We start from the raw sequence: 27,271 nt of genomic DNA on the forward strand, positions 1-27,271 counted from the left end.
CCCTTAAAACATGTTCCTTTATCCCCTCCCCTCTGTCTTCTTTGTGACAATGCATTAAACTAACGTTTTGGTTGTTTCAGTGGCTTTCTTCTACATCTCACTCTGATTTCTGCGTGTGTGTGTGTGTGTGTCTCCTCACAGAGATTTTTGGAGCATCCATCCTCCTGGCGGTGGGAAAGTGAAGCATCGTCAAGCGAAACACACACACACACACACACACACACACACACACACACACACACACACACACACACACACACACACACAACATTTTCTAATAAATAACACGCGCAGAGGCCCAGGCTTACCTTTTACCGGATATTATGTACACTCGCGCTAGACGACGAACCCCTCATCTCACCAATCTCACCGCGTCTCTGGGCCCCGATAGCCGCGATGCGAAGTAGATAAGGACCGTGTGGTGCCGTGTGAATTTTGAACGGTGACGGTGTGCAGCTACTGCTGCTGCTGCTGCTGATGGAAAAGAAAGTGATAGCAAAGGTGGCCCGTCGTTTTGCCATTTGCATCTTTCCGCCCGTGCCGGCGTCACCCTTTGTTCCGTATTTTTTTTTTTTTGGGTGATGGTGCTCCTGGGGGCTGCGCTCATGCGCTCGTTAACTATTTTGCTGGAATGTTGTCGCTGTTGCCGCTCGGCTTTGTCAAAGGACATCCGGCAGTATGTAAATAGTAAATAAAATTTGGTCACAATATTTACTGGGTGCGGGTGATGATGATGGGATAGGTGGGGCGGTACTTGCAGTCGAGTAGTCTTGCTGCCCCGAAAAACCTTAAAGAGGGAATCCAGGCGTGTCTTCGTCAGTCAGCGAGTGTCAGGCTGGGCAAAGCCATTGGCCCCGTGTGTTTGGTAAATTTTGGTTTTTGGGTTTTAGTGTTGGCGACTTTAAACAGACTTGCTACTTCAATCAGAATGCCTCGTATCGATATCTGAGAGTGTGTGGAACCGATTGGCAGAATATTTGTTGGACCATTTACCCATCCAGAACAAAGAGGGAAACTCAGCGAGAGTACGCTTTACGGTTTTTTCGTGGTAGAGTTCAAAACACACACACACACTTCGATTATGTTCATAAGCAAACACTTCCTCTCTGCTTCCCTGCTCCGCCGCCACTTCCTGTTTCTTCATATGCTGCTAACGGACCCTGTTTGCGCCCAGATGCTTTTCCAGTCCCGTTATCGGTCACAAAATCGATCGAAAATTAGAACCGAAACGCTTCCTCCCCTTCAGCCTTCCGCGCTGGTGCACACCCTGACCGCGTCGCCCCTCCCCCTCACCCTCCCTCTGCCCCCGTTGCGTTGTGAGGTTATTGCTGATTCTTGCCCTGCCGTGGCACTTGCTTTCCTGCAAATTCCGCTGCTCGGTCCGGGCACGCATGGAATTTCACTTCCGGCGTCACTATAAACCTTTAACATCAGTCCCAAATATAGAGAAATAGAGAGAGATAAAGAGAGAAAGAGAGAGAAAGAGAGAGAAAGAGAGAGAAAGAGAGAGAAAGAGAGAGAAAGAGAGAGAAAGAGAGAGAAAGAGAGAGAAAGAGAGAGAAAGAGAGAGAAAGAGAGAGAAAGAGAGAGAAAGAGAGAGAAAGAGAGAGAAAGAGAGAGAAAGAGAGATAAAGAGAGATAAAGAGAGAAAGAGAAAGAAAGAGAGAAAGAGAGAAGGAGAGAAAGAGTGAAAGAGAAAGAGAGAAAGAGAAGAATACATACAATATAGAGAAAAGAGAGAAAGAGAGAGGGAGAGAAAGAATAACGAAAGAAAAGAGAAAAGAGTCTGGATTTTTTTTCCAGGTTGAAAAACAGAGAAGTATGCGGTTTTGAGTTCTGTGCGAAAATACAATTAATGTTGCTTTTCTTTGTTCACGTTGAACAAAGTACCGAGGTTGTTGGTTGTTTTTTGTTTTGCATTTCACAGCAGTATATCTAATGTGTGTGTGTAAAATGAGCACTAAAATCTGTGGCATGATACTCGCCTGTGGTCGATGTTGGTGATGTTTTGTCTTCTCAAGCAGCCACAGCAGCGGCCGCTGCCATGTGACGGCATAGAAGCAGCCAATACAAGAGATGGGAAGGGCGAACGAGGCAGCGGAGAGGAGAGGAGCGATGAAAGCGCGACCAGTGAGGGCAGTGTCTTCACCCACGCGCGCACCCACCTTTGGTACGCTTATGCAACGATGCTAGTTATTTCTTCGCTCTCTCTCTATCTCTATCTCTCTCTCTCTTCCTTCTATCCAACGCGCCGGGGAAGTTGGTGGCTGAGGGTTTCACACAAATTGGTAGGCGGTGAAGAACAACGGGGAAAGAAACTAACTCCTGTGTCCGCTCATTGCCACCGACACTGCGTGGTGCGCTACGGTTTCTCCCCATGGTTAACATTAAAGCGTTTTGAAGTGTGTTTTTTTCTCTCGTTTTTATGCGCAACATTGTATTTCCATTTCCCCGTGCGTTTGCTGAAATACGGTACCGAAGCGGGGGTAGTGGTGAGAACGAGATGGAGCGCTTTTTTTTCCTATTCCTGCTCTCGAGATGCTGTGGGATATCTGCCATGCTCCAGCCATCCAGAACCGCTGGCCGCGGAAAGCACAATATTCGTTTTATTCAAGTCGAGAAAATTGTATGAATAATTAAAACTATGATTTCTTCTTTCCATTCCAGGTATGTATCGATTTGCGAAACGAGAAAGGCCCACACCGAGCATTTATCCCAAATTCATCGGCTTACCTTAGGTAAATGAACTTATTTTCGGCGCTTGGGAGTGCGAAATTATACCGAAGCGAACACTTTTATTGCTAATTTGTGCGCTGTATCACGGAGCGCTCTGATGGTCGCGTTGATAAGCGCACTGTAGGTGTTAGCAATATCCCTGTGCCAGGTCTGGGTTCGATTCTCGGGTTTCACGGACGGAAGAGGAAGGGAAGGATGCGGTGGTTCCTTTATTTAATCTCCATTACTGGCTCTATGACGCTCTATGGCTCTATGAAATAACGACTACGGGTTTGTTGCTCTAAAATAGAATGAAGAATTGCGTTTATCATCTTTGTTTGACTTCTGAATCGAATAGCAAATATATGTGGTGTGGTGTGCGTGAAGTGAAAACACATTTTGAATATCTGTTATCGTCATGGCTCTAATTTGCATTGAGTTTGAAGAGGGAAGCGCCTGATACAAAGGGTCACTATTCAGTTTCCCATGTTAGCCTAAAATACTTGTAGTCAAGGTGGATGGTCACGTGATTGGTTCGCGCCCCGAGTGCGACCATTTTTGCCATCTGTTGTGGACAAGAACTCCAGTGGGTAACGTTGCACAACAACAAAAAAGATGAGATTTGCAACAAAAAAAAAGCAAGGAAAAAGGAAAGGGAAGGAACCCATTTGTGGGGTATTTCGTTGGTGGTGATGGTGGTTTGTGTTATGTGTACATTCTTTGTGCTACTGATCGGGCTGGAACTATTGAAGCAAAGTTTTCGGCATGCCAATGGGGAAGGATAGACCAAAAGGAGAAGGTTTCGGTGCGCCGTAGCGCATCGCGCGGCAGCGCGAACAGCACGGCACAGGAGGGTGAGCAATTGTAGCCGGGGGAGTAACATAACGGAATAAATATGCTTTATGTACGTATGGCTGCCGAGGAGGAGGCAGCCTTATGTGCAGAAAAGTGCTACTCCTTTTCCCAGCCGCGGCGTTCTCGGCCGCCCGCTAGAGTTGCCAATTTGAAGAGGAACGAGCCGGAGCGATAGAGAGTGGGAAGAAGATGAAAGATAATGCGGGTGAGGCGGTGTCGTAGGGCAGAGTGTGGCGCGGTGGAAATGCGGCTGAAAGAATAAAAAGCAGAGCGAGAAAGGGAGGCAAAATGAGGGAAAGAAGAAAAAAGAAAGGACAGAAAAAAAAACACATTTCCCTCAGCTGCACACTGGTTTGTACATTTTTTTTTCCCCAAACGTTTGCCAGCCTTTTGTGTGCTGCAACAAAACCCTGCAACACGCATTCGCGGGCGTCTTCCAATGGAAAACCATTCTGGTTCACTGTTTTCCCTGCTGGCGCTGCTGCCGCCTGCTACTGCTGCTGCTTTCGTTTCTCCCTTTACCCTCGCTGCTCTTGTTGGTGGGCGCTTTCTTCTCTCACTGGTGCCGTGCCCGCCGGCAGCATCGTTATGTGGTAGGGTTTCTTCAATGGATTTATTTTTAAAATTGTCGCTCCGGTTAGTTCGCCATGTTTGGTTAGATGTTTTTGTTTTTGTTAAAATAGTTTGCGCCTTTCCGTTACATAAAGCTTTTCACTGCGCGAGTATGTATTTGCGGGAGGAGCCGGTTCTGTGCTGCCCTGCTGCAAGCCCTAGGAAGGAGGCGCAGTTCTGGCTGCCCGAAATGAAGCTAATGCAGGTGAAGATGTAAAGAAACGGTAAACAATGTAAAGAGAGAGCATACATTCGGATCCGGCAAGGTGGGGTGGGATGCAAAGGAAGCGTGTGTCTATTTTCTTTCACTTCTCTAGCAGTGGAAGAACGTAGCCTATGTTCAGATGGAAGCATCGTTAGGAGTTTGCCCTTTTTTTTGCTTCTGTTGCGAGAACAAATTTGTTCTCGAATAATTTGAGCTGGATGCTGCACATAAAAATGGGTGTTTTGCACACAAAAAATACATATTGCAATTTTTTTTGTGAATTTTCCGGAACACAGTGTGGTGCAATTTAATGGTAAAAATCCTGGTCACGGCACCAACACCATGGGTAGTTCGTACCAGGTCGAAAGCATTTCATGTATTCGTGTGCTTTTTGTTGTTGTCATTACTTAATTGAACACTGAGCGAAAGTAAATAGTGTGCAGCGCACTTATCATCACCATTTTCACCACCATCCCCTCTCCCCCACCACCGTTTGTTCTTTCTGTTGCGTTTGCGTCTGCCAAGGTTCGCTTGTTGCACCATCGCGCTGCGTGCTGCACTACTGTGTACGATCGTGTACCCCGCCGGGCCATGTGTACTGCATTTATATATCTAGGTCTCGGTGCAGACAAGACTCTGCCCCCTTACCGAGACACACACACACAGAGACACACGCAGACATGTGGACGTCTAGCAGCCGCCTGCCCCTTCTCCGGCCAGTGCCATAATCTGCGTGTCGTCGCGGTGTGGTCGCGTGCGCTGCATTGTCAATCTTGTCTGCCGAACTTCCCACCGAAACGCATCGTCCCCTCCTGGTGCAGCTGGGCTGCTGCATGTATCATCGGGTGACTCGGGGCAGCGAGATTGAAATAGACAGAGATAGAGATAGAGAGAAAAAGCAGGAGTAACGCAATATGTGTGTGGGGAATGCCGTTGCAGCCATTCGATGCCTAATTCAATTCGCCCTTTGCACGATGGAATCTGATATAAATAACCCTTAGGAAGGGGAGGAGTGGTGTACGGTCGAAGCAGACACTGCGTGTGTCTGTGCGTCACGGCGTGCGTCTATGTACAGCCGAATGTGGCTGCCCGCTTTCGTCCTTTGCCGGGGTTTGGCGTTTGCGGGTGCGAACGCACACTTTCCTCCGATGCACTCGCAATGCGGCTGCGGAGAGTGCATCAGAAGCATACAGAAGCAGTTGAGGGAAAAAATCCACCCCCTCCCCCTTCCCTCCACACTCACACACACACAGAGGCCATGAGCAAAAGTGGTTCTTTCTCACACTCTCGCACTAATGTCGCGATGCCTTGCCAGGGGACGACGAACCGCCGCGAAACCAACCGCGCTTGGTCAACCGGTTGGGCAAATCGGGTTGCTCGTGGTTCGTCGCGAGCCTGCCGAACGCCGCCAGCGAACAGATCGCTGTGCCTCCGTACTCCTCCGCTTCCTCCCTCTTATCCGGTTGCGGGGTTTTTGTGCAACCCGATGCATTTCCCTGGGAAATTGTTTCATAATGGGGGATGGGATGGGGACGGCGAGATGTTGAGAGAGGTTGCGTAGCATGGTGTGGATCTCCTTCTGCCCGAGCTCTGCGCATACAACGGTGCTTTGCCCACGCCAGACCGCGCTCGCGTTGGTCGATTTCGCTGCCAATTGCAAACAAATGCACCAGGCACTATCTGTGTATGTGTGTGTGTGTGCATAATCAAACGGTAGTATTAGTTTGCCGGATGTTATCTTTACTGGGGCGCAACTAACCTGCTGCTCGCCGGGAGGGGTAGTTTGCACTAGCCAGGGTAACTAGGCGTTCGGGAAAAAGCCAACTAATTGGAACGCTGCGAAACCACGTCTCCTACCGCCCATGGTTCGGGCGTTCATCACACAGTGATCCACAGTGATCACACAGTGATCGATCTGAGCGTCCGGGGGGCTTTGGGAGGTTATGGGCCTCTGTGTCCTGCAATTCCCGTGCAGGATTCTGCCCGGGCGGCCCATACTGCTCTGGGCCTAACGGATCTTGCGTGAGGCGGCAAATGCCCGTGGAGAAGGGGCGTCAAAAACTGGTCCAGTACTTGATGGATTGGAGGGGCGAGGGAAGATCTGGAGGCCCCCAAACACGCCTGGGCAGTTGTCCGGGATTGCGTCCTTGCTCTCCGTGCCGCGGGGCGCTATATTGAACAGAAAGGGGTTCGACACAGCGATGCATAATATATAGGAATATATAGGAAGCAAAACATGGTTAGATGTTTGTAATGGAAAGCACACCGTCGTCTCGTTCCTGAAGAACGGTGGCTAGAAGTAGATAGAGAGAAGCAGAGAGAGAGAGAGTGAGAGAAAGATAAGGAGAGTAAATTTTTGTAACCGAGACCAACGCTAACGCCAAAGCATCGTGGTTTGGAGGCTGCTGCAGAAGAGTTTGTGTGTGTGTGTGTGTTTTGGAGTTGGGAGGGACCTGTAATCGAGATAGGTTAGCTTGCCCCATTGTCTCGTCATCAGCCAATAACAATTCCCTTGCCAAACGTACCAGAGCCGCACCACTGGTTGAGGTTCTTTGTTCTGATGATCCATAGAAACTACAGCCCAACGACTTCTGAGGCGTCTGACTTTTTCCCATTGCAATTTGCGAAATGTTATCGCTACCAAAACGCCCAAAACCAAACGCTGACTTGACTGTTTGGCTGTAAGATTTTGGCTTTGACTCTCTGCTTGCATTGAAACCCAACAATAAGCGAACGTTTTGCGACGGGTCGCCGTGGCTAAGTCGGCTAGCGCATCGCTACCTGTCGTGCAGGTCGTGGTCAATGTTCGACCATTGATCCCCCCCTCGGATGATGGGATGCTCTCACGCTCCTCGATTCCTGCTGGAATTGGATTGGAGGTCGGAGACTACTACCACTACCACACAGCACCTCCTGCTGCTGTTCGTTGTGCATGTGCGTTCTTGTACGAGCGCTCGCGAGAGAGAGGGAGGGAGAGAGAGAGAGTGAATGATACTGCTGCTGCCTCCCAACACTTCGCTCAAACATTTCTTTCTCCTCCACACCTTTCGATTTCAGCGCGTCAGCTGTGGTGCGTATATCGATGCGCGCTCTCTCTCTCTTTCACTTGGTACTTGATACGATGCGGGGGGCTCCTAGTATTAGTGAGTCTTTCTGGTGTGTGAAGGAACGCGCGCGCCAGACTTGTGTGTCCGGGCAATGCCTCTGCCGCTTTTCCGTCACCGTACATAGTTCGGTTTACCTTTAGGTGCATAAAACAAGAAAGAGTTGTGTGAAGTGTTGCGATTCGATTTTAGAGAGCGGCGAGAAATTAGTGGATGACAGCTTGACGCTTCCCCTCGAGTGGTGAATGTGAGTTGGCTACGCCAAGAGTGTGGGAGGGGAGGGGGGGGGGGGGTGCGACAAATTGTGTGCGTGCGTTATGTCATGTTTGCAGGGAAGCGATTTGCTTGGTTGTTTCTACTGTTGCCGAGAATGCAGAATATGTCAGCACTAGCGCTGAACCCGTTTCCATTGCGATGCGGCTTGGTATTAGCTAATAGAAAAGGTGTTTTTTTTCCATGGAATAAACAGCAGGAACGGGTAATCAGAGTGGCGACAGAGCCATCTAGCCAAGGTCAGAGCCACCAAATGGCAGCCAAAACACACATACAGGCGTGGGCAAAAATGTAATTGGCCCTTACATTGATTAGCCTCGTCGTGTGTGGTGCTGTTTTATTGCCTACGTTGCTTCAGATCTCCCGTCCCTCGTAGTCTCACAACGCCGTTTGGTGTAATCACTGTTGCGAAACAAACATACCAACCAGGCAAGAGTAGTGTCGGAGGGTAAAAGCCAATCCAACACAGTGCGCTTATCATGGCAGAAAAGAAAGATCCCGTAGGCACACAGGCAAACCGCACAACATGTGCATGGCTTCAGTGTTTTCAGTCTATTACAACAGCCAGGAATAGTTTATAGCAGCAAAATTAGAAAAAAATGGCTAGTTTTCATGTTATGAACTTCGGAAGTAGATGTCAAAAGCGGTGAACTCTCTGGTGAGTACTCACCGCAGTACGCTGTTTGTTGGGCTGTTGAAGAGTATGCGCGCAGTGTTCGCGATGGTTGCTAGAAAGAAGGGAGAGAAGTGGCTGAGGATGCTTTCTACACTTTAAAAAACCAAGGAAAAAACATGCACAAAGCTTACGGCGGCTTGAAATGTAGCAAAGGAAAGGTGTAGGTGCACATTTCCAGGGCTAGAGCAAATCTGCCCTTAGATTTCTGGGGATATTCCTAGGGTGTTTTCATGCAATTTTGACTGTAACATTAGTTTTAGAGCTTCCAAGCACAGTTTGAAGACTTGACCAATATGTGGAATATGTATGTTTTTATTTTAACGTAACGAATCATGAATTTTAAAGTTTCATCAATCATTGGAGAATCAAGATTCTTCAAAAAGTCACGAGTCTCTAAACAGTCATGAATATCTACGCATTCATGAATCATTAACGAGTCAACTCTTCCTGACGTCATGATTCATGGCTCTATAGAGGCTAAACAAACTTTTGAGCTATAAAAACCTGAATCTTTCCGATTTTTGAAGAATCTTTGAAGAATCATTCATCTCTCAACATTACGGGCTCATTGGATTCACTTAGAAGATTCCTTCACGCGCGAATGCAAGTGTGACCTATGTTTAATGAATGTTCCAACCCTCATAAAAGCTTCCATTGCAAAGAAATTGCCTCGCCTCGGTTCGTTCGTAGCACAATGCACTTTAAATGCACACAATATCTGCCCCAATGCTGCTACTAGCGGCGAGAACCGAGCGCAAATCGTGTTTGGTTCGCTTACCAACCATCACCACCCGGTGTGTATGTGTGTGGGTGTGTGTGTGTGTGTATCCTAGATTGGGGTGCTCTCTTACCGTGCCACGAGGTCAACTGCTTTACGCAAAAAGGGGGGCGAGTTTGGACGAAAGAAACAGACAGCGCGCGCGAGAGTGAGAGAGAGAGAATGGAAAAGCGATTCTTCTGTAGGAACTAAGGGTAGACAAACGAAAGCGGAAAAGGGGTGAAAAAATAGCGAGAGAGAGAGAGAGAGAACGTGCTCGAGACAGCGATAGCAGCAGAGTGTGGTGGCGCTAATGCGAACGAACAGTTGGTTTAAGCGAACTCAGAAGCAGCAACTATTTGAAAATCCGTGTTTCGCGCTGTGTTGATTGGAAACGCGCGTGTGCACACGAGCAGTCGCACAGAAGCGCGGCGTTGCATGAAACGGAAAAAAGAGAAAGAGAGAGAGAGAGAGAGAACCCCTCGATAAGAATTGAGTGTGTGTGTGTGTGTGTGCTGGGCGGTTCGGAAAAGGGAAGAAGGGTGTGTAACAACCTCTATCTCCTTTTGCCTAGCAGCTGTTTTTGCCGAACTCTGCCAGTTAATGCGTGCGACTCCATCACCACCACCTAGGGCAAGGGTGGCACTCACGACTGTTGAGGGCTGTTGTAGGGGGTGCAGGGTTCTTAATTATGTGAGAGACACACAACTCTACCCCCCCGACACACACGGTGTTGGCAGATCGGTTGCCTTCTAATGAGTCATTTGACATTTAGTGCCGCTCGTACACACCGTATCTGTTGTAAAGAGTGTGTTTATGGTTTCTTAACAGCGATCAGATGCCACTAAAACGGGGAGGTAAAACCCGACAGGCAGGGGCACTCGCACTAAGGATTAATCGAACGTGTTGCGTTGGCAAAGCGGTTGCTTGCCGCCGATAGGCCTGTCTTTGTCTTGTACTTTCGCCACCGAGGAGTCCTGCGGACGGTCGTTTCTGATAAGATTGCGCTGTGTGTGTGTGAGAGAGTGTCCACCGGTGGCACTCACCCCGTGAAAAAGGGATGCGTTCACCGCCAACCGCTGACTACACTTTCCTTTTACTAACCAGGCGCCTCCCTCTGTCCTCCACACGGTTTCGGGTAGCGGGTTTTGAGCCCGAATGGGTTCATCTCTGTGCTCCACATGATTGCATAGCGACGCTGCCTGTCGTCTCTGTGTGTGTTGTTGCGATGAGGTTAAAGCGACAAGCGCAAATCGAAGGGTGAAAGCAGCTCGTTCGTGTCGCCCATCGATCTGAAGACGATCGATAGCAACGTAGCCGCGCGTTGGTATTTTTTTGTTTATGGGGGAGGCGTGGGACACAAATCGAGCATCCGGTGTGTGCCACTCTCGCTGGTTTGGTGCAGCGTACTTACACCTAACCTCTCCCTCGGTGCCGCAAATATGTCGCCTCGCTGTGTGACGCCGTGAGTGCATTCAACTGGTCTAAGCTCAAGCGTCCGTTCCTCGCTTATCATCTCGTGATATGGTCGTTGGTGAGCGGCTGGTTGTTCCTGTCTTGTGGTGCACATTGTGTGGGAAGACATTGTTAACAACAAAAAAAAAATCCACTTTGGATGCACATAGGCGGCGAACTTCCCCCCGAATCTTTGCGCTAGAATGCGCCGTATGCAAAGTGCTGCGATGCACACTTTTCCGAAACATTATTATGTGCAATGACCTTCCACACAAAACCCTACAGGAGTGTACCTGGCACTCAAAATGGCGCGTTATCCAATTGGCCTGACGGGGGGCGGCCCGCGTGTGTGTTACGGTTTCTGCCTTGCTCGCTTCTTTCTCCAATTTCGCTTGCAATGGGACGGATATGCAGGTTCCCATGCGCCCCGTTCTACAGCGACAGCTCTCTCGCCCCGTTGCTTTGCTTATTTTCAGCGTTCGGTTTTTTTGCTTTCCTCTTTGCTCTGCAAGGTGTGGTGGCTATCCATACATCCAAACCCTCCTCGCCGGTCGCCATTTTATAGCCATTTTAATTAGAGTGTTTTGTGGTTCGCTCTTACCCCCCCCCCCCCCCCCCCCCCCCGTGGTGTGTATTTATGCTCTGTCGCTTTGTTCCGCTGAGTGGGCATTGATGTGTTAGCCGTTTCATTCCGCCGTTGTAGCGCACGGAAGTGCGAAATTCGCGAATTTCAACTGGACCCTGGAGGAAGGACCCCTTGTAAAAAAACGTTCGTCGCTTCTTGTCCCATCGTACTTTTTGCGGGAGTTTAGGGAATAATGCTTTAAAATGGGATTGGGGGGGGGGGGGGGGGGGGAGTGGGGGGGTGGTTCAGGGCGCGCTCGGATTAAATCATCATCGTTCTATCGCGATGAACGGGTGACGCGTGGAGGATTTGGTGTGTGTGTGTGTTAAACCAATCCCTCATAAAAACCTGTGTGAGAGTGCATTAGTACTGGGAACTGTTATGTTTGTGTATGTGTGTGTGTGTGTGTGTGTGTGTGTATGTGCAGTGAGTGGCAACAGAAGGGGAAGACTTTTCTACTCAATTTTTCTCTTTGGTCTCGCGCGGGGTTCGTCGCTTGCACATCCAACATCATCCTCCTCCCCCCCCCCCCCCCCCGTTTCCCGGAGAAGGGAAGAGCAACCTGTGTGAGAGGCGATAGAGGGATCTCACACAGAGACACCCCCTGGGACGTGGTTGGTGGTGATAGCGTTGCGCCAAGACCGGCAAACACTCTCAACCCCCCTTCCTAAGTGTGTGTGTGTGAGAGAGAGAGAGAGAGAGAAAGAGAGTGGTGCGTGTTGGGTGAGAATAGATTGGTGAGCGAGTGTGTCTGAAACATCTGAGAAGACATGAATGAAAAGCCGCAAACCCTCTCCTCCCCCCCTCCCCTATACGGGTTAGTGTCTTTGGCGGTGAGTTGAGCAAACTGTTTCCCTGGAATCTCTCTTTCTCTCTCTAAGTTTTGTTTTTTATGCTCTATATATCGCTCTCTCTCTGTCTCTCTTCTTTCTCTCCCTTTGCCCCTCTCTCTCTCTCTCTCTCTCTCTCTCTGTTTCACTCGCACTAGGCAGTAAAGAATCGGATTGAAGTGTTGGAAAGGGGTGGGTGGTCTGGGAGTAGCCCGTCTGTGTAGACACTGGCACGTTGTTGGTCCGCCGCTCGAACGACGGTGCATCACTTGGTGTTCGGGCGTTCGCGGCATGCGATCGCGAGGTGCTTCCGCGTCTGTGTGTGTGTGCGTGTGTCCGTGGCTCGGTGTTTTCTACAAACCCTATACGGCCGCAATCCGTGATCGTCTCGTATCCGGCAGGCACGGGATGGCGTAGGACAGCACAGCAGCCCGTGTTGTAGCCTGCGCAACTTTGACAAGGGCCCAAAGGTCCCGGTTCCGACCGACGTGAAGACGGAGCGCGTACCACAACCGCGCGCCTACACACAACCCCTGTGCGACTGCCCCACATCGGCATACAGCGCGTTTAGATTCGCTGCGATTAGCTGCGAGCGTTTCTTGTGTGCACGAACCTCCCAGCCAGTAGCAGAGGGGGCGGGTGTACTCTGGTGGCGGTGGCGGTGGAGAAGCAATCGAGAAAAAAGTACGGCAGAGGTGTGCGGCCTACAAAAAACCAGGGTCGAGCCACAGTGCAGCTTAAAGGGGGAGGGCAGCAGTCCCGAAGAGGAAATTGTCTTAGGGTTTCTCGCCTGTGTGCTGCGGGCGAGATCAGCTTTCTGGAGCGCTGGAAGAAAAACGGGGAAGCCTGTGTAGGGGGCGGGCGTCCGCGCGAGTGCGTCCTCAACCGTCTTCTGTTATCGGGCCAGTGTTCAACTATCAAACGGGAGCAGCCGCAGCCAGTAGCGGTCCTAGCGTCGGTCAAGAAACAAGAGTGCGCCTGGTGCGTGTCTGTGGCGGTGTGTTTGTGCGTGCGTGCGTGTGAGTGACAGATAGGAGTAGAGCTAGCCCCTTCCCCCCCCCCCCCCCCCCCCCCGCCCCGCGATGCGTGTTAAAGCCCCATAGATAGATAGGCAAATAGGTGGTGTTGGTGTGTGCGTGCGTGCGTGCGTGTGTGTGTTTTTCGGTTTGCAAACGCGTTGGCAGACGTTTTGAATGTGGGGAGGGGGGCCAGATGCGAACAGAGAGGGTCAGCGGTCGTCGGCACAGCGATCAAATCCACCACCCAGCTAGTCTGCTTCAATGAAGAACAAGCAACAGCAACCATCGCCACCAAAGAAGCAGAAGAAGCAGCAGCAGCAGCAGCAAACGCAGCGCCAAGAACAACTGGAGCAGCAGCAGCAGCAGCAGCAGGCCCAACAGCGCTCATCACCATCACGCTACTATCAGCAACAGTATCAAGAACCGCTGCCAAAGAGAAGCTTGGACGATATCATGCTGAGCTCGTACTACATCTATGTGAGTAGTCAACGGAAGGGAACGGGGGGTGGGGGGGGGGGCAAAGAAGCGTGAATAGTGTGTGAGTGAAAGAGCGATGACGGTGGTCTATTTTCACCATTTTGTGCCCGTTTTTGCTGTGCGTCCTACAAGAAATTTTCCTGCAAACAGTGGTCGCACTCTCCAGCGCGCTAAACAAAAGAGCAAGAGTGAAAGAGAGAGACAGAGAGGAAGGTATAGAGGCGAGAAAGAGACAAAGACAGCCGTAGTATGGGTAGTGTAGAATGGTCGCGGTTTCGTGCCTGTGTGCTTTTGAAAATCGGTAACAAGATCGATTACCCAGCGGGCTGGTGGTTGGTGTGGGCATGGGCGCAGGAGGGGATTCAAACACGCAGCAGGTAGGAAGAGAGCCAGTTGGGTAAAACGAAAGGTGGGGGGGGGGAGGGAGTGGTGGAGTGGACGATAAGAATAGATTTTTGCGGCTGAAACAACAGACTCTCGCGGTGGGCTGCTGTTAGCAAAACACGCAGAGACTCAAACGCGTCACAAGCGACGGGGGGTGAGAGAGAGCGAGAGCGATGGGTTGGGAGGCAAGCACTGTGTCGATCGAGGTATTTTAGCGAGGAATGTGAAATCACTGCGTGTGTGCGTGTGGGTGCGGTAGGGGCAGAAGCGTGTGTTGTCCCGTCGACTTGGTTGGGGACTTGGTCGTCAAACCATTCATGCAATCTCCATTTTTTTTCCTCTCTCTCCTGGGGTCGCGCAGGGGCCATCATCGACCGGGTGTGTGTGTGTGCGTTGGAGACCGGCTGTGGCCGGAGTGGAGAAATAAATCAAACAGGGGTGGCTGAACGGGGGATCATCGCATGCGAAGAGGGGCGATTGTTTCTCTCTTACATGCACTGTATATATTTACATCTCCCTCTCTTTCTCTCTCTCTCTTTCTCTCTTTCCTGCTCGCTTGTACGGGGGTCATTATTGTTTTGCTGTTTTGTTTTGGTGTGTTTTCGTGCCTTGTTGTTGGTGCGGTCTGCATTTGATGTGCCCTCCCCCCTCCACCCTTTAGGTGGTGGGTGTTGGTGGTGGTTGTGGGAGCGGTGGCGGCGGTGGTACACTGGAATATTCCACTCGAACCGTTAGTAACCAGTGTGACATAGAGGCAGTGGTTAGCGAGGGGAAAAAGCTATTTAGGCCCGGATACTGACGATCCGTCATGCTTTTAATGCACGTCTGTGCTAGAGAGAGAGAGAGAGCTGGAAGAAGGGCAGAAGGACAACATGTTGTAGCACCACCACGGTTAGGTCCATCTTCGTGTAGGTTCCACTCCTGTCTCATTGCAATGGCCCCGTTTCTGGAACGTTTGAATTTGCTGAGAGACGCGCCAATCTCCGCGAATCTTGGATGCTCCAACAACTTCCGAGCGATAGGCGCTAGCGGATGATGCTTGTTAGTGCTTGTTTCGGAAGTTGCAATAGAAAGAGAGCAAAGAGAGTGTTCCGAATCACACACACACACACACACACACACACACACACACACACACACACACACACACACATAAGCCGAACAGTGAAGTTTCGCTTCGTTGCCAGGTGTAAAACAATGTAGTCTTCCTACACTGTCCAAAAATAAGACCAAAAGGCAAATGAGGTGGGCAGTGACACGCCATCCATACCACCACCACCACCACCATTGCCAGCGGTTCCACTCATCTCATCTGCCCTTCTTCGCTCGCGGTCCTTGGGTCGCTGGGTGTTGTGTATGATTCGGCTTCAGACACCTTCCCGTATCGTCTTCCATCGGTACAAACGGCGCTCCTTGTCGCTCGCTGACGTCAGCGATGGTAGTGTCGCGTGGGCTGAGTGTGTGCGTGCGTGTGTGTGTGTGTATGTGGTATCGCTAAGGGCGGACGGCGATATTCAATTAGAAATGGTGGGGATGGTCCCTTGTGGAGCACTAGAAGCAACCAAGCGTGGACGTCAGCGAAGTTCGCAGTACAACAGTGTGTTTGGAGGGAAGTCTTATGCGCTTAGACGGGAAAAAGTTATTAGCACCCGCTCCTCTCCGCAGGCGTAGAAAATCGTGGTGAGGAAAGCAGATGGAAGACACCACATTACCAGCCGGGGGAACTGGGGGTAGTTTCGACACCTTAAGGTTTTCCCCTGATTGCAATACGTTAACCAATGTAAACTTACTAGTAGACATTGAAAAAGCTTTTTTGATGCATTATGTGCGAGAAACTACGGTTCCCTGGATTGAGTTTGATAACATTTTGATAAAAATAAAGTGAAACATTTCATTACAAATAGCATTGGACCATATAGTGGAGAAGCTGCGGCGATAGCATCTGATTTAAAGCTCCCTCTCCAGCGCATCCGTTATCGAGCAACGGGAGCATCCAGGCTTTCCCTACTTCCGTTGTAATCGGCTCGGACTGGCAAACTCTAGAGTCTAGACACTTAGCAGTGAAGATTGCTATAGTCCCGCTGCTTTTGGGGTGCAGCGCACACATATTAGGTGCCCATATGTTGTCGAAAGTGTGAAATGATTCGAAAATGAAATGTCTGGTGAAACTTTTCACAATTTTTCGAGTCTTTCCAGTGCCCTAATTCTACACGTCTATGGCGTTCTGGGCGATGATGACTCGTATCCTTTGAGCGAAGACCCTAACCACATCCTGCCAGAGTTCGGCCCGGCGCGTGCTGTCAACTCGTTTTCTGAAAAGAGAGTTCGGTGGGGCTTTTTGTGTTTGTGAGGCGCATACTTCTTTTTTTTACTCTAAGAGAGGTTCACCGCCGCGTAGGTGCTGCGGAAAAGACTACAGAGTACGTGTGCGCAAGGCTCTGTTTGTGTGCTCTTGGGCTTTTGAATCGCGAAAAGCCATCACCACGCACCCCCGCCCGTCCGTCCCAGCCATCCTTCCTACACAGACCGAAGCGGAACGGACCAATACCTTGCCAGACGATGGTCATCGGGCCTTTGTGGCAAGGCTTTGCGTGTCTGTATGTGTGTGTGTGTGTGTGTGTGTTGCGGGAGGGGGCTTTTAATAACTGCACTTGCAGCAGCACACGAGCCCGTACCCCGTGTGCCCGAGTGCGCATGGCTGTGTGGTGCCAAACGGTGTTGGTGGTGCCTACAGCAGCCTTTCTCTTCCTTTCCCGCTCCGGCACCTTTCCACCTACCACTGGGCTGGATCTTTCCGAGGCCTAGTTTGATTGTAGACAAAACGAGCTTTTCCATCGAATTGTGGGTGGAGTGGGTGGTGGAGTGGGGCATGGCTCTGGGAGTGAAGTATTGCTGCGGCCATTAGCGAATGTCGGTGGGGATGGATGGGTGGATACAAGGGCTCGCATACAGCCGATCACACAGACACGCACACATTCACACACACATATATATATATATATATAAACACATCCCCATTGTTGGGTGGTGAATCGCGGCTAGATCGAAAGCGCTTTGTGAGGAGAGGGGGGAGGGGGGAGGGGGAGGGGGGGGGTGTTGGGTGGACTTCACCGAAAGCCTAATCACATATGCGCTCGAAACAGACGTAGGGCGGTGGGAGAGAGTGGGGTGGTGAGGGGATGAATCTACGTCCGTCATCCGCCCCACACCCCTTCAACCCACCCCCAACACCTCTTTCCCCTCTCCGTGATTTTCCCGTTTTTCACCTTCCTTGGGTCCGGCTATATGCTTCACACTTCCACCTCAACCTCCTCTACCTAACCCCCCCCCCCCCCCTACCACACCCCTTCCTCTTCCCTGTTCGGGCTTTTGGTACATATTTCATAGACGTGCGGCATCTTCTATCGCTTGTCGCGCCCGGTTTTGTGTGAAATGTGTTCTTGCTCTACCAACCACACTCCCATCCCTCCCCCCATCCCCACCCACTCCGTTCCCCGCTCGTAGTGCGTTCGGCTCTCGGGGTGTTTTTTAGAGTAGCGGTTTTTGTGTGCCCGGCGAACGCAAAATCAGGGCTGCTTCAGTGTGTGAAAAGCCTGAGAGAGAGAAAGAGAGAGAGAGAGAGAGAGAGCGAGCAAGCAAGCGAGAGCGCCGGTGAACAACGGGGAAACAAGGGAAACAAGATTTTGTGGATCATCCCAGTCTCCTCCGTGTCGGCTGTGCGCCTTCGTTTCTCACGGGTTTCGTTGCACTCCACCAGCCGCACCAACAACCCCTACCCCCTCTCGCACCCCATTTCCCAGGTCCCTCTTCTACTGCTGCTGCTCCCGTTGCCCTGGTAAAAATGGTGCCCGAGCCCCCGGGATCACGACGGTCGTGCCTGGGCGGCTTTGCGTGAGATTGGGTTGGAGCAAAGCGGTGCACCGCGGACCTCTTCTAGCCGCTGCCCAATTCTTCTGCTATTATCTCTCTCCTTCTCACGCACGTCTGCAATGGTCTTTCGCTCTCTCTCTCTTTCTCTCTCCAGCGAGTGAATTATAAAGTGTGGTTATCGGTTCTTGTACCTGCCCTTTCGTGGTGTGACCGTCCGAAACCGCCAAACCCTCCCTACCCATTTTGGAAAGTGCAGGCGAGGCCGGAACGGAAGGTGGAGGCATATGATTTTGCATCGGCGGCAAGCGGCCGTTCGAACGAGAAAACTAAGCACACGTAAGGAAACTGTCTAAAGGGGGGGGGGGGGGGGGGGAGCGGATGTGTTGGAGGAAGTAGATGAAGAAGAAGAAAAAAAAAACATTCGGCCAAACCGAAAAGAGAAAGAGCGTAAATACCTTTCATTTCCGAACGCTCAGTCAGCGAGCTTTTAAGACATCGCTCGGCTAGGGATGGGTATCTGGCAATCAGACTCATGAATTGAAATGAATCTTCAAAGAGGATCAATGCTGTTGAATCTGCAATGCTGCTGTTGTTGTTTTACAGTGTTGTGACTCTGAAAGTATGTCAAACGAGTCATGCATCTCAAAAGAGTCCTGCATCTCAAGCGAGTCATGAATCTCAAAAGAGTCCTTGATGTCAAAAGAGTCATGAATCTCAAAAGATTCATTAATTTCAAAAGAGACCTGAATATCAAAAGTGTGATGCTCAAAAGATTCATGAATTTCAAAGGAATCACATCGGATCCCTTCGACAATAGATTGGTTACTGCAAACGTTAGCTCTTTAACGAGATTTGAGGATGATTTCAAAATCATGTATCTTTGGATGTTTGATTCGTGATTCAAAACACTAATCACAGAAGATTCGTATGAATAAATCCTGAAGAATTGGATTTGTGAATCTTTAAGACGAAAAAACCCCATTAGAATGAATCCTTACGAAACATTTTTGTGAATGAATCACTAGGAATGATTCATATGAAAGAATCTTTACATGGAATAAGAAAGTTTCATGTGATTTGAATTCGAAAGAAAGATGCGAGTGAAGCTTAACGAAAGATCTTTGGACTTTATCGCTACTTTCCATACCGTTGCTATTTTCAGCTTCTTGGAGCCTGTTAGTGGCGGTACCTGCTCGAAGAAAGACGGACCTAAAGGAAGAGAGAGTGAGAGAGAGAGAGTCTGGGCGATTTGAGGCTAGGTGATAGAGTGAAGGCCTGCGGATACAGCAAACACCCAGCGAGAAGGTTCGTTTGTGGAAGAGAGTGTCGCGATCGGCAGTCGAAGGAACTTATTGCCCGCCCTCTCTCCTCTTTCCCTTGGGCTTGCCGAAGGAAACTGGAGCTCACATCAACGATGTTTATAGCGAGAGAGCGAAAGAAAGGTCCACTTTATCCGTGGTAGCATGGTGTGCTTCTTCAAATCTGTAAACCGAGTGCGTGCGCGAGTGTGTGTGTGTGTGTGTGTCCGGGGTGCTGCTTTTAGGTACTACAGACTCCCCTTTTCGCTAGGACCTGCTAGTGTACTCTGCCTTCCATAAGGCATGCTTTAGTGCTCTCTGTCCTCTGTGGTGTGGTTTGTGGCGTTGTTGCAGCATAGACTTGCACACTCGCACACGTTCCATACGCGGCAAAAGTCCCATCTCGATGTGACTATTGTTTTGGGTGAGAGACACGGGTGTAGACTAAAATGCGTTTTTGGAGGGCCACGAAGCGAAGGAGGGTCGCACCATCCTACCTTCACGTTCTGACACACCACAAAACAGTCCCACCGAACGGTCCGTACCAATCTCTAGCTCCGGTAAGCGGACGCACACACACACACACGTTGCACAGTTCTCAGTTTGTGCGTGTAAGTGTATAAAGGTTTGAATTAATTATTGCCGAGTCTCGATTCACTGGCAACTTCCATCGGCAAACACTGTTTTTCGTGGTTGAGTGTCGAAGGGAGTCGAAGAAGGTGACGAAGGCGGATGGTGTTGCGGGAGCGCAGTGGTGAATGTAATGGGACTATCCATGGGCTTTAGCTCCGATGTTCCACCGTCCCTTCCCTATCGCGTGTTGATAGGGAAGAATGTGAGAAAAGGGGATATGGAGATGGGGAGAAGGAGGGGGGGGGGGGGTGGGTCCGAGTACCGACAGTACGGTGTTGGAAAACGGCAAAGACCCTTATTACCGAGGGCCGCCTTTTACGCCTACCGGAGAGTTGGAAATTTGACATTCGCTTTAGGCGCGTTGTGCTTCGCCCGCTGTGCACTGAACCGGGAAGATGAACCCCCCCCCCCCCCGAGCATTTGTGTGAAAGTGAAAGAGATACTCATGGTGAGCGATGGAGAGAAATAGAAAGAGCGCAGGGGGAAGACAAGAGGAGAAAACTGATAGAAAAAAAAAGAGTACAACACGCATTCCAGTCGAGTTCGCTGTCAGGGAAGGGAACGTGGCAGAAACTGGAAGAAAGAGGCAATGCGACGGTACCAACGCAATCCCCACGTCATTGCGAAAGTTGATTAGTGGGTTTTGGGTTGTTCATACAATTGTAAACAAACCCCTGAACGTCAATGCACTATATAGCGCAATCTGCCAAACATGACAGCTGTCAAAATTGTGCAATTATCTATGTGTGTGTGTGTGTGTTTGTGTGTGCAAAAGTGTCGTTGGACAACATGACCTTTTACCAGTCGTGTCGCTTTTGTGTGGCAATGTTTGTCCACACATCGTACAGGGGTGTTACTACTACTAGTACACACGTGTGACGTAACTGCCGTACTTGTCACAGCCCTGGACGATTGTTGTGACAGCAGCAAAAAACGATTCCAGCGACCACCTTCGGGAGATATACACCGGCGTGTCTTTGCTGCCCGATCCAAGATGGCGGCTCACGGCGCTTGCTTAGGAGAAAGGTAGCGAGAAGAAGTAGCGATGCATTGGTGTTTTTTTTTTTTTTTTGGTATTAAATTGTAGCCTCTCGGTGCGTTGTCTTCTATTGCGCGCCCCCCCCCAAACGGATCAATAAACGAAAGGCCACAAAGGAAGGAGATGATTTCGAACTGTTTTCTCTCCTTCTCTGTTTCTTGTTTTCTCATGCATACTCTCTCTCTCTCTCTCACACCCTTGGCTTGCCTTATCACAAGCCGCATTGTTGCACACCTGTATCATAACCTCACCTCAATAATGTCTCGGTCTGTCCTTGAACGATCAGAGCCAAGCAGCAGCAGCAGCCGCCAACTTGCCCTCTGCCATCCTGCCATTTGCGCCTCTCGACATTGCGTTGCTGAAATATCCAGTTTTGTTTTTTGTTTTTTTTTTTTTTTTTTTTGCGTGCCTGCCTACCTTCCCCCCATCTCCCCCTTCCCTTTCCCCCTAAACGCAAGGGCTGTCCCGCGAGCGAGCACAGCGTCAAGGCAAAGCAGCAAGGCACGAGGCGCAAAGCATAAAAACACGGCCCATCTCAAATACGAAGGTGAAAATTCGCATAAATCAGACCCAGCGGCGGGCCAGGTAGGCAGTGTCAGGCAGTGTAGTAGTAGGCTGGGCCGGCCTGACGAAAGCCGTCCCCCGGTGTGTGGTGACTGGTTTTGCTTCTTGGCAGTGTCAGTGTGCGCGTCCGTGTTTGTGGGGTCCTCTAGATTCGGTTTTTGTGTGCACCGTAGGGAATTACAGCCGCGCGCTCTCACACACATACACACCAACTGCTCTGGTTGCCTCCTGTCTCCGAGCTCGGAGGGGTTATTAATTTCTCTTCTGAACCACCCCCCCTCCGTCAAACCATCTCTTTCTTCGCGTGATTTTGCGCGCACACATGACCTAACGAAACATTGAAAACCCTAGGCCCCGGGGATAGGGGGGGTTGGGTGCCCTTTTTCCGTTCAAGTTTGAAATCCGCCGTCTTTGGAGCAGCTTGTACTTCCTTCTTTCCTCTCCTCCCTTCTTCCCCTCTCTTGGGACCTTTCCCAGGGGCAGTAGGAGGCGCCCGAAGAACCCTTTTTTTTGCTTCTTCTTCGGTGTATGTGTTTTTTGGGGGTTTATATTGCCTTGCCTGCCGCTCATCGATTTTTGTTTTCGGCTTCCTCTCATGGGCTGGTGGGCCAATTTGTGTGTATGTGTGTGTGTGTGTGTGTGTGTGTGCTGTGTTGTTTTCTGGTGTGGATTTTTTCGCTTTCAGCTCTTCGGTTCTCGATCCATCTCTCCTCGTTCCTTCCCCAATTTTGTTTTGTTTTTTTGTTTTGTCAGTTTGGTGAGTTGTTGTTGCTGTTGTCTGCATTTCTCACCCTTCCTCGACCCCTCGCCCCTTCACCACCACTTCTTCCGCCTTTCCTTCGGAGTTGTGTGTGCGCTTATCGGTGCCGGTGCCGACGACCATTTGATCACGTGGATGTGTATGATGACTGCAGCATGAGGGGGAGGGAGCGGGAAGGTGAGGGGTTGAGGCATACAGAGAGCCAGTGAGAGAAAGAGAAAGAGAGAGAGAGGTAAGCACAGTAGAAAAGCGCCAGTGGTCGATGACGGCCATTTTGTGAGTGTGCTGTCGGTCGTGCCATTAGTTTGCCATTTTGCTACTGCTCCACTGCACGCCTCCACCCCACCCCTTCGTCGCCACCTCCCCCGGGGAGCTCTCGCTGCTCCAACGGGGGTGTTGTTGGGTCTCGTGGAAGCCGTGTCATACCCGTGTCGAAACAGGCAGCAGGAAGGAGAGCGAGGGGGGTGTGGGGGGATCACAGAGGGGTGAGGCGGTGCGATGTGCGGTAGAAATGGAACAGAAAATGACGCGCGCGCGTGTACACAAACTTCAAGCGAATAGCGTTTAATATTTATAGGTACGTGCCCGAGCACATACTATCTAGCTTCGCCTTCTCCTTGCCCTATGCACCTCCCTTCCCTCCTCTTGCCCGGTTCGGACCGCGCGGTAAGCATGCCCGCGCTCTGTGTATCTCGTGAGCCCGCGTGAGCCCCCCTCCCCTCCCCCCCGCGCTTGCTGGCCGCGCGTTTATCAACCCTCCTCCTCTAAAGAAAGCAGGGTCGCGTTAGCAGGGCGCGTTTTAACCTCTCCCGTGCTTCTTTCTTCCCTCCCTGGTCCGTGTGACGAGATAACTTGTGTCTATGTGTGTGTGTGTGTGTGTGGGATGCAGCGGTGGCTCCCGGGGCTGGCAGTGGCGAAGGGTGGAAAGGGGGATTCACCCAAATGTCCTCGCCTGACGGTCTCTCGGGCCGCTTTGGAACGCAAATAAATAAATTCTTGATAAACCCTAATATGGAAGTGGAGAGAGGGGGAGGAAGGGCTGGCAAAGGGGAATAGAATTATGGAAAGCGACACACACATACACACTCACACAAACTCGTACTCTTTCTTCGATGCTAACCGACAGACGTAAGCTCCCCCTATGAGAGCTCAATTGGGTTCGTGTTGTGCATATTGACGCTAGAAATCGATGTCCGCGACTGTGTGTGTGTGTGTGTATGTGTGTCGGACATCGATCCATATGCTTCGTTTTTGCCTCTTTCTATAAGAAAACGAGGGAACTCAAATGGTCAGTTCTTGATTGTGATCGGGTTTAATAACGGTCGGTTAAGGGTCTAATAGGCGATTTTTTGTTGTTGCGACCTTTCAACTCTGGCGCTGCTCCGGTTGACGATGGGATTGGTTGTCGATACCACCCCCCGGGGGACGTTGTTGAAGCTGCCGCAACAGGAGATTCGGCTGGTTGCAAAAGACACGAAAAAGATAGACAAAATCCCCGACAAAATCAAAGTGCTTTAAAGAGCGCCCTCTAGTGAGCGTAGGCAGCAAGCAGGCAGTATTCTGTCACCACCATACTTCTCCCACCCCACAAGAGTGTGTGTGTGTGTGTGTGTGTGTGCATCGATAAAATTGGATTTGAACCAGCGTAAAGAAAAGAAAGAAAGAAATAAAGACACCTTACTGAGAACGCGGATAGAGCAGCAGGTTATATGTCTCTGTACGTGTTTTAAATAGCAAACAAATAGCAAGCAACCGTACTGTGAAAACAGAGGGCAAAAAAAAAATAATGGAAAGATTTAAGCAGACACGCAACTAAGAAACGGGAAAGTAAAAAAAAAAAAACAAAAAAAAAAGAGGAAAATGTGTGCGGCTACACACAACAGGGCGGGGGACATTCGGGGTGCGAGGGTCACTAGCTGGAGAGAAGCACCGCTCACACGAAAACACTCTGCTGGTTTTATTTTATTTTATTTCATTTTTTGCTCTACCTGCTCGGTGTGGGCAGAAGATGGGCTGCAGATGGGAATGGCAGCAGGAAAAAAAGCAAAAAAGGCAACAACAACATAAAAAAAAACGCCAAGATTTAAAAGCCCAAAAGCAATCGACCAACAGAGCTCCAGTTATAGACAGCAAAATATATATATATATATATTACCATGGCCGCGCGCGCCGCACTCTGGAAAACATAAATACACACACATACACACACATACACAAATACAAGCAGACAGAAAAACAGCAAGGGCAGAAAAAAGGTGCTGTTGCCGCTTGGTGAACTGCTGAAAACGGACACGCCAAAACCAAAGAATGAGAAACCTCGCCCCCTCCCAAATGCTCCTTGGGCAGACCTCTTTTCTCTCTCTCTCTCACTCACTCGCGGCAATCGTGAAGTGGTTGTTAGGTTTCACAAAAGAAAAGCCCGAACAGAGTGTCTGAAGGTGGACGGATATTCGTCCGGAGCGAAACAGGGTGGAAAGGAATTGCCCCTTCTCCCCCGAACCGCTCAATCTAGGTGGGTGATCGGGATCAACGTCAAAGCGGGAAGAGCAGTAGCGGAATTGCATATTTTGTGCTTGCTGCTTTGCTGTGTATGTGTGTGTGTGTGTGTATTTTATATTTCATTCTCATTTTCTTTGCTGCCGCTGGTTGGCTACACGCTTCATTGCCTGCATTTAGGGTAAGATTGGTGTGTGGGTTGGTGGCCAATGTACGCAATGAGAGAGACATACAGAGAAAGAGATAGAGAGAGAGAGAGAGAGAGAGCGCGCGCGTGGAATGTTCGCCGTGCGGTCCCCGGAGCATTGCTTCCATTCTATGGCTGTGTTCACTTTGCTGCATCCATATTTTGCTTTCTTTGCAAAATGGTTATACCGTTTCGGTGTGTCTGTATGTGCGTGTATATATGTGTATGCTCATTTCCACCTCCCTTCCCAGTGGGCATGCAGTGAAGTGTGTGCTCCGCTGTGTGTGCTTGCCAAAATGGTCAAAATTTGAGTGGCTTCCGCATTTCTTTTTTTTTGCGAAACACGCGGCGTGTTGTGTGTTATACATGCATACATTAAATCGATACGGACGATGGGCTCTGTGTCTGGCGAAGTGGCTCGAGAAAGTAGCGGAACCGGCGGTAGGGCAAGTGCCCTGCTCTTCCCTCGCGCCCCCCCCCCCCCCTCCCTAAAAAACCCTTAGGAGCGGCCCGTTTTGCTGGGTTTATATCCCTGTTTTGAAAGCGCACCTTACCGTGAGCGCTCCGGCATCCGTTGCTTTAAGGATATCACGCTGTGTATCCTTGGCATATTTGCTCTCTCTCTCTCTCTCTCTCTCTCTCTCTCTCTATTTGTCTCTCTCTCTCTGCTCTTTTTTCTTTAACGAAGGTGTATCCTTTCTATTTTTTGTTATTAAAATAACTTCCAGCGCTAGGAGCTAGGAGAGGTGCGCAATCGCTTGTTTTATTTTTGTGTGTGCAACTTGTGTGCTCCGTGCTGTAACGTGTGTAACTTTTTTTTTCCTTTATTTTCATATTACTGGGTGTTTGTGTCACATTGAGTTTTGGGAAACTCATGTTCGCAAGTGACAAAATGCGATATAGCCTTTTTTAGTTTTATTTTTTTAACTGAAAAAAGGTAAGAAAATGATAAAAAGATGCAAATGTGTATCACACACACACACACACACACACACACACACACACACACACACACACACACACACACACATACACACACACACACACACACACACACACACACACACACACAAAATCCCTGTACACAGCACCCCTAACCAGTGTTGTTAACTGTTGACATTTTTCATGACAGTCACCGTAAACAGCCGGTCAAAATAATTTTTGGCTGATGACATTCAATGCTTCCACGACACGACTGTCATTAAACGAAATTCATTCGTGTCGCTACCGTCAGGGCTGATGCAATGACATGAAATGTAAACAATGTAGTCTGAATGTCATTTGACATTTTTTGAACAACACAAATCGATACGATCGGAGGATTATGAAGTGTATCGTCGCTGAATTCTAGTGAAATAGCAAAAACTAGTGAAATGAAAGCCTTTGCACCGCACGCTCTGTTGTAGTTTGACATGAATACGGCCGTTTGCAATACGACACAGTTCACGATTCATACAGGTTGGCGAATGTCAAATGAATGTATCTTGAAAATGTCTTCATGTCAAATGACATTTTTTGACGGGAATGTCAAATGACAGAGAGAGATGGGAATGGGAAGCTTCAAATCGAATGAATGTTAACAATTTTATGTCGATGAACGTCACCGTTCGCAACACTGCCCCTAACAGCTTACAAGCAATCCTTGTGTGTCGCCTTAAAGCAGAAAAACTGCAAAAAGGAAGAGGAAGAAAAAATGTCTCCCTGTGTGTTTTCTCCTTTGTTTGGTACATCCCAGCGTAAATGGACATTTCTCTTTGCGGTGCGATGAGACGGCGAACCCCTCTCGGGAAAAAGTGATGATGGTGTTCCTTTTTCCTGTCCCAGACGTTTATTCGCTCTCTAAGAACGATTCTCTCTCTCTCTGCTCTCTCATTTTTCTATTAATTCTCTCTCTCTCTCTCTCTCTCTCTCTCTCTCTCTCTCTCTCTCTATAATTCGCTCTCTCTCTCTTTTTCTCTATTTCTCACTCTTTCTCTCATCTAAAGAAGGCACGAAAGTCATATCCCTTCCGGAAACGCATGTAAAGCGCAAGCGACAGCGTGTCCTTCTTGTGTGTCCGTTGTGGCAGCGTTGTTGTTGGTACGTACGCGCGTGTTCATTTCTCTTCCTGCGTAAAGGATCACACAAAGGTTCAATGCGACAGATGTGTGTGCGTACATAATGCCGCTGAAGGAAGAGCGTAGCACCACGAACAGAGAACGAGTGTTCATCGCTCACTCTATCGCTTGCGCTCTCTTTCTCACTCTTGCTATCCTGAAAGGCTTTCGGTAGCCACTGATGCTTTGCGACCAACAGTACAAACAAGCTGGTTCTTTGAATAAAAATTAGAGCAACCTATTCCCGGGCGGACGTGGTGTGCGTTGCGTGGGCTCTGTTTGTGTGTGTGTGTGTGGTGGTAGTCGCACACTGCGGTGAAGAACCGAAGCGATCGGGCGGT

The 27,271-nt window shown here is 49.8% G+C and overlaps 1 protein-coding gene across 5 annotated transcripts in view; it reads left to right on the plus strand.

The window, feature by feature from the left end:
• The window catches only part of LOC120953931 (serine/threonine-protein kinase tousled-like 1), a 68,670-nt gene that overhangs the window by 21,907 nt on the left and 19,492 nt on the right, over window positions 1-27,271 (plus strand). Inside the window, exon 1 of one of the 5 annotated variants that reach the window (XM_040374376.2) lies at window positions 11,819-13,603. The exons of the other annotated variants lie outside the window; for them this stretch is intronic. Within the exon in view, the coding sequence (XP_040230310.2) occupies window positions 13,388-13,603 (216 nt within the window). The 5' untranslated portion in view covers window positions 11,819-13,387. Of the gene's footprint in view, window positions 1-11,818; window positions 13,604-27,271 lie in introns of those variants that run through there. 5 annotated transcript variants of the gene reach the window in all.

The sequence above is a fragment of the Anopheles coluzzii genome, chromosome X (genome assembly GCF_943734685.1).
Source record: "Anopheles coluzzii chromosome X, AcolN3, whole genome shotgun sequence".
NCBI lineage: Eukaryota > Metazoa > Arthropoda > Insecta > Diptera > Culicidae > Anopheles > Anopheles coluzzii.